General features: G+C 32.4%; 2 protein-coding genes across 2 annotated transcripts; one reads left to right on the top strand and one right to left on the bottom strand.

Annotated features, from left to right (window-relative positions):
* Window positions 1-3611: 3611 nt before the first annotated feature.
* LOC114755366 (integumentary mucin C.1-like) lies at window positions 3612-4103 on the bottom strand. Its single transcript, XM_028944244.1, has 2 exons — window positions 4090-4103; window positions 3612-3981 (listed from the first exon to the last, which is right to left on the bottom strand). The coding sequence occupies exons 1-2, from the start codon at window positions 4101-4103 to the stop codon at window positions 3612-3614; spliced, it is 384 nt and encodes a 127-aa protein (XP_028800077.1).
* A 1302-nt stretch (window positions 4104-5405) lies between these two features.
* LOC114755368 (myb family transcription factor EFM-like) lies at window positions 5406-8648 on the top strand. Its single transcript, XM_028944246.1, has 4 exons — window positions 5406-5644; window positions 6081-6746; window positions 6864-6940; window positions 7919-8648. Exons 1-4 carry the CDS (start codon window positions 5437-5439, stop codon window positions 8327-8329), a joined length of 1362 nt encoding a protein of 453 aa, XP_028800079.1. The 5' UTR covers window positions 5406-5436; the 3' UTR covers window positions 8330-8648.
* Window positions 8649-10080: the final 1432 nt, after the last annotated feature.

Below are 10080 nucleotides of genomic sequence, written 5' to 3'. Positions count from 1 at the left end.
CTTAGTCAAGAAGGAAGAAGATTTTTCACAATATATCATGTATAACTTTCTACCAGTTTAAGTAATTTTTGTACTGACAGCACCATAATTGTCCCTGATACTTTTGGCCACCTATCCTCATCTTTTACCATTTACTTTTGAGTCACCACCTTTTACTTTTGAGTCATCACCCCTCATAATGGTTTTCAAAAGAATAGAAATCCTTAGTCAAAAATAGTGGCTAAAAGCATTACTTTTTCTTTCAAAAATGCTTTCTAGAGTTCTAGGACTCAAAAAATTTCTCTGTCAGTTTTAATATCTCTCTTCAATTCCAAAAAAATTTCATGAATTTTTCTGAAATTTAACTCCTCCCCTAGATATTTCTTTTTGAATTTCCCGGATAAAAGCCCTAATTGGCTTAAATAAGCTTTAAATATTTTAAAAGCTAATCTAGGGGTAATTTGGAAATAAAATTACTTCTACAATGTTCTAAAACTCTCAAGGTATTTTATTCATATTTTTATCAATTTTTCTGAGGTGTTGAAGCATATGAAATAATTAAATTTGACTAATTTTTCTTAATTAGTCAAATACTATGAAAATTACTAAAAAATTAATATTAATTAATTTCCTTCCTATTTTTGACTTCTGGGACCAACATCCTATTCCAGAGAATTTTCTCTAATTTCTTGAGTTTTCTAGAAATTTTCAGAGCTTTCTGTCATATTTCTCTAATTTATATTGATTTACTTAAAATACTGAAAATTTCACTTTGGTTTCTATTTTGATTTCACATCAAAAGTTGTGCAATCTGCATTAACACTAATAGACTGGGCCTTAACCATCTTTAGAGTAAATATATTTTAGTCAGAAAATACTAGATGTGACAGGATACTAAGGAAAAAAACTTTTAAAAATAGTGAAAATATTTACCAATTATGAGAGTTTTTTCTTTTGGTATTCTTTATTTACTGATTTTTTTTCCTCTTCGAAACACAGGGTGACTTTTTCTTTCTTAGGAAAAACTTCTTTTATCCCCTTTTAGAAGAAAAAAAATCTGGAATCAAATATTGGAGACAATAACTAATTTAAATATTGTATGTATTAAATTATTTAAAGAGAACAAGTGATAAAATTTTGATTAATAAAAATCAAATGTACTTTGCGCTTGATAATTTTATATTTTTTCAATTTAGGCTTTTAGATATATATTTTGATGAATGTATATTGAAGACATCCTAAACAAAATTATTTATTTAAGAAGGGCACGTGTCATGATATGATAATGTCCTTTCTCTTTATTCCATGTTCATTCCTTTTTTTAAAAAAAAAAACTCTTTTGAGAGAAAAAGAGAGAACAAAGAGAATCCGAAGAAAAGGTAAAAGTTGGAATTGAACTTGAAGGAGAAGAGTGAAGTTCGAATGCAACCAAGTGCTGAAGGAATTTGATTCACTCTCTTTATCCCATCTCTCTCTTTCTCTTTCCCTCTCTCTCTCTCTCTCTCTCTCTCTCTCCGTACACACAGACAAAGGGTGACATTATCTTAGTTCCTGCTCTTTTCACAAATACATGTGTTGTAATATTTACAGTCATAAATAATGCAATTTACTTTATCTAATGAAAATGTCAAAACATAAATATATATGTATATATATTATATTCACAAGTCATCAAATAACATGATTCATTTTGAATTTTGTAGAAATATATGATACATGAAATCAAAATTATATTTGGACGAACTAATTGGTTGCCACCTTATTCACATTCCCGATCCTCGTGCACTGGAAGATAGTACTGTTCGTATATACCAAAACATCACATTTTCTTTGACCACACACATAATATTTTTAATAGAAAGTACATATCAACAACGCGTGCATCGGTGCAAGTGTTTCTTAATAAATCAGATTATATATTTGCTAGCTTTGTTAAATCAAATAAATTTTTTCAACTTAACATTTCATATGATCTAATATCTTAAAAATTTGTGTTGCGAGTACTATTTTTTTCCTGCAGAAATCTACGCACAGTATGATCGATATCTTGGTTAATATGTTTTTTAATGAGATCTACTTGGTATTTGATATTAACAAATAATTTGACTTTAATTGGCATATGGTTTGAAAGTGAATAAAACTTTTCATTAACATGCTGTTTTCTTTTTGCTCGAATATGATTTCTTAGTTATGAATAGAATGATCCCAACTCGTCCAAAATTTCAACTTTTTCTAAAGTAAAATGTGTATTATATATTTAGAAAAATAAAAGGATAAACAAGAAGCGTAAATACAAATGAGATTTTGAAAAAAAAAAGTGTGTAATTAAATACGTGAAAAGGAATTTATTAGTTTTTTTAAAAAAAGGTACAAATTAAATGTTCCTCAAATATTTGAAAAGAAGAATCTTGTTATCTTCCTACTCACTTCAGTAAAGTTAGGCGGATTCAAACTACAAGTTAAATTCATTTGAAAATGTGTTTTTTCCTTTTCTTTACAGACAAACACGCCCATCATCACTCATATATTATTATATACTCCTTTCAAATGTAAAAGTAGAAGTTAGATAATTAATCTGTAGATATTTATAAAATTATACAAGTCAATTATTTGTAAAACCGTTTGTGTTGATTTATCCAAGTAACTGTTTTAATAATTTGCATTAAAAACTACTCCCCTGATGAAAACCCAGCCCTTAATGTATGCAACAATATAGGGAGACATTAGGTTAAAAATTATAAATTCAGGGGATAAAATGGATTAATATCTTAGATTTAGAATCAAAATAAACTCTTTCTATTAATTCTTATATTTAAGATGAGAGGGCGTACATAAGTGTTGTTTTTATTTTGTGAATTCAAACAATATAATGTGAGATATTTGGTTTATAACTAGGACAAAATTTAGGTCAAGTTGTTATATTTATTAAGTTATCCAATCACACTAGTCATTTTACTATTGTTAGTGGTTAAAATGCATATGTGCGTTTACAAATTCACTTAAGAACACTTGTAAAATTTTGTATTCGCTCCTATATTGTAAATTAGGATTTATAAATTTTATATGGACACTTGTTGTTTTGCTATTACTAGTTACTAACGTGCATATATGCACTTATAAATTTACATATGAAATATAGCCACTTATTATTCTGCTATTGTTAATTATTAAAACGTATATGTCCCCTTGCAAATTTACGCAGCAATTTGACCCAATCTAAGTTTTATCCTTATCGTTATATATCATTTCAAACTGGGGAAATTACATCCTAAGGACTTATATGTCTAAAAACATTATCGTTAACAAAATTTGAATATGATAATTATTTCGAAACAACCAAAATCACCATCAAATTTAAGAATCTTACTGTGTTCAAAGAAGCTACAGTTAAATTTCTCAAAAGTTAGAGTATTAAGTAACTTTGCTATAGTTTTAAAGTATTAAGTTTGCTATAGTTTAAGATTTTTTTTCAATTTTTGCAACATTATTTAAAAACCCCTTGAATATAAATCCTTGAGGACTAAATGGTAGTATGATTCTTTATACACAACTTTTCCATCATGATTTACAAAGGTAACTGTAATAAGAGTTTTATCTCAACTTAAATGAACGTGCTTATAAGAATTTAATATTCATAGCTCCAAACAAACCCTAAAACTCATAGTATAATTTTCCTTTGTGGACAATATAGTAGTAGTAGTAGCAGCAGCAGCAGCAGCAGTAGTAGTGGTAGTGGTGGTGGTCATGGTAGTGGTGGTGGTAGTTGTGGTGGTGGTGGTGGTGGTGGTGGTTGTAGTGGTAGTGGTAGTGGTAGTGGTGGTGGTAGTAGTGGTAGTAGTAGTGGTGGTAGTGGTGGTGGCAGCGGCAGCAGCGGCGGGGGTAGCGGGGGCAGCGGCGGCGGCAGCAGCAGCAGCAGGAGCAGGAGCAGGAGCAGGAGCAGCGGCAGGGGGAGCAGCGGCGGCGGCGGCGGCAGCAGCAGCAGCAGCAGTAGTAGTAGTGTTGCTCAAAATTTGAGAGGAACCATGCTTATTAATTATGACTTATCATTTATCAATAGTATAATCATCTATATATTTATTTATTTTTTATATTGATTGATTATATATTTACATCTCGAAAGGCATTATGATCTCATTAACCGTTGAACATGGTACTACTTAGACTCTATATGTCATGAATCAATTTAACCTTATGTTTGAAATGAGGCAAATGGAGGGGAGGGAAGGAAAAAATTTAATGAGTTTGATTCAAAAGTGGAGTTATAAAATTTTAGTAAAAAAAAGATCTAAGGTAAAAAGGTAATAAAAATAATTAAAAGTTTTAAATTTGGACACTTTAGATATAATTTTTTTTATTTATATTGTTTTAAAATAATTATTTAAATGGGTATAGAATCTAAAATAATCTCTTAACTATCATTTTTTTTAAAAAATATTTTTATTTTACAATAATTAATTAAAATATTAAATCTGCTCTAGACGGACCGGCTAGCACCCAAACCGGTTTCTTTTCATAGTACCGGAGAGACCCTAAATGTGCTCCTTGGACTTATTCATGTACATAGATTAGTAAGTTGTATATTGGATTTCCATAGAAAATACAATGTCAGATGAAGAATATAAAGGGTGACAAGAAAGAAACTGCTAATAAAGCTTCATTTGAAGCCGCCCGAGAATCTGAGAGAGTTGCTAAGGTTGCAGATAAGAAAGGAAAAAGAGAGTATATAATGGGCATAAAGAAGTTAAAGCAAAGAATGAGAGAGAGAGAGGGAGAAATTAAAGGACTTAACACAGTAAGAAGAAGAATCCTCTTTAGTTTATATTGGCGATATTCCTACAAAGACTGCACAAAAAGTTCCATACAACGATGCTCTGAGTATGCACATGAACCTCTAATGTCCGCCTCTCTTATTCCCTTTTCTTTTTCCTTTTTTTTTTTTTTTCCTTTTCCCATGTTTTTTCCTAAAAGCAAAAGTTTAGATGAGTTGGATCCCAATAACCCATCTGAATTGAGGTATATTTCATCATTGAAATAACACACAATTAGATAAATAAAGTCTTCTAATTTATAGAAACATTGAGAATTGAACCCATGCTTTTATGATATATTTGTCAGATTTGTTTCTCTTTTACCGATTGGATCAGCCTTGTCTTGCGATTCCCTTATTTTCTGATTTCTCTTAATTCTTTGTGGAAATTTTGATTCCTCTTTGCTTTATCCTCTTTTTTGGGGTTCTCTTTATTCCTCGAGAAAAGAAGACGATACTCGCTCGAATCCTACTTGTGTTCACAAATCAACATCGTCCCCACCACATCTGAAGCAGGAAGCCAAACACCATCTTTTCTCTTGTTTGTTCCTAACATAACAAATCCCTGCGCCTATTCTGGCATTTATCATCATCTTTATATATAGCTTCTGGTTTGTTGTGTTTGTTTGTACGTACGTTAGAAAACAAATATGGCAATTCCTTCTGAGCGTAGCCTTGATTGCAAACCCCATCACAGCTTTTCCATGCTTCTGAAATCTTTTCGACACCATCACTGTACTGATCAGACTCCTCAGAACCTCACGCTCGAAGAATTCCTTTCTCGCCTCGAAGAAGAACGCCTCAAGATCGATGCCTTTAAGCGCGAGCTTCCTCTCTGCATGCAACTTCTCACCAACGGTACACTTTTCAAATCTTTAAATTAACACACAAACACAGGCAAGGAGCCTCTAATGTCCCACATTTTAATACCCTACTGATCCCCGAACCCACATGTTTTTATCTTTTCTATACTGATCATTAGATTTTGCATAAAAGATTAGTGACATTTTGATATCTTAGGAATATGAAATGATGCAATTTTAGATTTTTTATGATATTTAAAAAAAAAAAACCCAAACCGCATAAAATTTTAAAATATTTTATATAAAATCAGAACCATCCGTAAGATATTAAAATATCACTGGTGTAAAATCTAATGATCATTACAGAGAAGAGAGAACAATTTGGGAAGTTGGGGCATCACAGGGGACATCAAAGAGTTGGGCCTTAGAGGCCACTTGCCCCACACACACAATATGTAGCTTACATGGATTGATCTTCGGTGATGGGACAGCTATGGCGGAATCAAGGCAGAAACTTGAGGCTTTGAGTGGAAATGAAGGCAAGAAAAGTGCAGTTCTGGAAGAATTCATACCCTTAAAGCATTCATCATCAACTAGGGAAAGCCCTGATAAAGCAGCAAGCAACTGTGATAATAAAGCTAATTGGATGATATCTGCTCAGCTATGGAGCCAAGCTAGTGAAGAAACCAAGCCACAATATTCCACAATTGCATCGCCTAATAACTGCAATAAAGAAACTGATCATCGGATGGCCGGGTTCGATGTTGTTAGCCCTAATAAACTACACAGAAATATTAATGGAGGAGCCTTTCTTCCATTCTCAAATAATAAGGAACGAATTAGCTCGAATCAGTGCTCCTCATCGCCGCCATTGCAGACTCTTCCGGAGCTGGCACTTGCTTCTGCTGATGATCAGAAACAAATGGAAGATGAGAAATTATACTCAGAGACGATTGAGGATTCTTCTGGTAAAGGAGGAAGCAATAATTGTAGTGATCAAGGAAAAGGGATTACAGTTTCGTGTGAGGCGAAAACAAACAGTAAAACTGTTTTGACGACGTCCACCACGCAAAGTCATCGGAAAGCAAGAAGGTGTTGGTCGCCGGACTTGCACCGGAGATTTGTGAATGCTCTTCAGATGCTTGGTGGATCTCAAGGTAAACTTTATTAGCAATACTTTTATGATTTTACAATCACTACTATATATGATATAATTTTTTTTTTACCAGTACTATATATGATATAATAATTGATTTTTTTTTGTTTATCAACAGTGGCCACCCCAAAACAGATTAGGGAGCTGATGAAGGTTGACGGATTGACCAATGATGAGGTTAAAAGTCATCTCCAGGTAAAAAAAACGAAAAAGAAAAGAAAAGGCCCACTGATTCTGCTGTCTAATATATATAGAAACATGTTTGGTATTAAACAAAATGTTACATAAATAAATAATTATACATTCATTGAATGACAATAAATAATTTGGGTCTATGTATATTTGGAAAGCATAACCAATATTATTACTTAATAGGCATGATCAAATTAATGATAATTAAGGATATATACTTTATATTTCATGTATTAATAATCTTATCAATATTAAGAATATGCGAACAGCATTGGAAAGAAATGGTTTTAAGAGTTATTTTATAATTTTTGCATAGCCTTTGTGATGACAGGTTTGTAAACAGTCAAGAAATTGTATATATAGATATAAATTAAATAATCTAAATTTTAATTAAAAAATAAATGTAAAAAAATTTAAATTTAAATTTAAATTTGATTGGTACATGATAAACTAGTAGCTCAATTCTTCACTGATTCTTTTGATTGACTAAATCCCTGTTAAGGTAAGTGAAACAGGCGAGAGATTTATCTATTTAAAAAAATTATATTTTTAATATTTTATTTTTAAATAATATTTTATTTTAGTGTCTTAATTTTATAAGATGATTTTTCATTCCATTAGTCTTAACGCCGTGAATAAAAAATGACAGAAATTTAATTTTTAAATGTTGAGAAAACATTTTTAATATCGACATGTTAAGTTTAATTTTTGAGACAACAATAAGCATTGTAAAATAATATTATTTCAGACTAACGTTATTAAAATTAGAAAACTAAAAAGAAATTTTATCAAATTAAATGAATAAACTAAAAATTTGTATAAAAATTAGATGAGCACTTTTATGATTTTTTAATCTTTAAATTTTTTTGTTGGCAATTTTTAATCTCTAAATTAAATTCATTCTTTTCACCAATTCAATTTTCTATCCACGTTGGTTTCTTTCCTGAGTCATTCTAATGTTTCGGCCTGTTTGGTCCCCAGAAATATCGCCTCCACACAAGACGACCCGGTCCAAACCCGCAAGCAGGTGGGGCGGCAGCACCTCAGCTTGTAGTCCTAGGAGGAATATGGGTCCCACCCGCAACAGGAACCACTAACGCACTCTTTGGCTCGCACCCGGCCTATCATGCTCCCTCACCGCACCACTTCCCTCCCGCCAATCCGTCCCAAGACTCGTTGTTCACCAGGACGACAACACAATCACATAACCACGCTCTTCCCCACCAAGACCACCTCAATGGGTACAAAGCGACTTCGCAGAGCCAGAGATCTCCAGAATCAGAGAGCATAGAAGATGGGAAGTCAGAAAGTAGCAGCTGGAGGCAAGCAGAGAGTAATGAGAACAAAAGGGAAGACAATAAAAGTTGTGGTGCCATCAGCCTCAAATTGTAGTAGCAGTGGAATGTATTCGAGGTTAGAATTAGGATAATTTATCGGGAGAATTGCAACAAAATCCAAAATTAAAAAATAATTACTAAAAAGTCCACACAACAATTTAGCAGCTTGTAATAACAAGATCCAGAGTAGGATATGACAACTTCAAACTTGTCATTGGGAATTTTTAGTGGTTATATTTCTTTTTTAGGACCTCATTGAAATTCTCCCTAATTTATTGGATCCTCTAAAAGATAAAAATATATAATTAAGGAGAGAAATTCCCGTACAAGTTAGGCGTGTGCTTTCAAAGAGGATGACACTGCATGAAAGTGAGTGTTTTGCTTTTTAATTGCTTTGTTATGTATGTATTCAATTTCAAAGCCAAAAATTATCTTAGAGATCCAATTGAGTTGTGGCATAAAACATCCTTCCATTCACCCTTTTTATTATGCATCCGGAAGTGTTACGATTTAAATGGATCACAAAATAAGCCTGTAGATTAAACATTTGAAATTTGATTTTCAAGTTATTATTCACGGATAAATTTCATATTTTTTTAATCTAAATTTGAAAATTCATAACTAATTATAACAAAATTGTATTAAAGTAATTCAATTCTCCATTTAAAGCTCTTTTAAGTCTCTACAGGAGAAAAATATAAATATAGACTTAAACCTTCTAATTCATACAGTTAGCTCGCTAATGTTTACTATTTATTTGGTCAAACAGTACATATCCAAATTCTCTGCCTTAACTCTGAGCAATCGTGTCTCTTAGCGCATACATCTATTTTAAGTGATCTGCCACTTATTTTAAAGCTTAGGATGTGTACCAAATTTTTAGTAAATTTCATAGGCAGATTCATTTGTTTGCACCACTCTCACTCTTTCTCAAATTCGTTGCTCATTATGGGAAAGTTTATCCCCCCTTGACTTGAATTTAACAATTCATATTCATTTCTTACATATATAATCATTCTAACATTGCAAAAATCATACTCATGTATCACCATGCTCAACTTTACCTGCCATCATCATCATCATTTAAAATTACATAACATTGAGAGGCATGTACGCTCAGCCATTACCCTCTGGGGGAGTCTTTTGACTTTGACTCATACCCCGATCAAGTTCTCTCAGCTCAACCATTCCTTTTCTGAGGGGAAGTCTCTTAGTAGTGACTACATACCTCTTAGGTTACTCTCTGTCATTCCTTACTTCTTCTCTATATCTATTTTTCCTGGAGATCACCTCAATTTCATAACCTTAGTTGGACCAATCCTGATAACCCATTACTTTCCTAGATAGAGATTTCACTCATACCGGGTTTTGCTTGAACCAGTACTTTGTTTAAACAATTGCCAGAACCTTTACTCTGATACCAAAATGAAATATCCTACCTTTAACCCCTGAGAGTACGTGTTTGGAAGAGTTATGGTTCAAGCGATTCACAAAACAAGCGTGTAGATTGAACTTTGTGATTGGTTCTCAGGTTGCTATTTACTGGTAAATTTTAGATTTTCAATCCAACTTTGAGTAATCATAACTCCTAGCACACACATCCGTTTTAAGTGATCTACCACTTGTTTTAAAGCTCAGGATGTGTACTTTAATCATGCCAAATTCATGCCTTAACTCATTCATTTGATAGTTCAAACTAGAGCTGGAAACTAACTGCTCCAGGACCTATGTTTTATCCATTAAACAATTCTTACTTTAATTCTCCCTTCATTCGAACATGCAACACCAGCCTTATGAATTTCCATT

The sequence above is a fragment of the Neltuma alba genome, unplaced genomic scaffold (assembly GCF_004799145.2).
Source record: "Neltuma alba isolate B1F8T4 unplaced genomic scaffold, ASM479914v2 tig00010259_pilon, whole genome shotgun sequence".
Classification (NCBI taxonomy): Eukaryota; Viridiplantae; Streptophyta; class Magnoliopsida; order Fabales; family Fabaceae; genus Neltuma; species Neltuma alba.
The sequence above is the reverse complement of the archived record's forward strand: the minus strand, read 5'-3'. Positions and strand labels throughout refer to the sequence as shown.

Excerpts from the sequence above, each read along its gene's own strand:
- LOC114755368 (XM_028944246.1), top strand. The coding sequence starts at position 5,437 with ATGGCAATTCCTTCTGAGCGTAGCCTTGATTGCAAACCCCATCACAGC. Across the intron at positions 5,645-6,080 it reads CATGCAACTTCTCACCAACG|CTATGGCGGAATCAAGGCAG; the intron begins GTACACTTTTCA and ends GTGATGGGACAG. Across the intron at positions 6,941-7,918 it reads AGGTTAAAAGTCATCTCCAG|AAATATCGCCTCCACACAAG; the intron begins GTAAAAAAAACG and ends TTTGGTCCCCAG.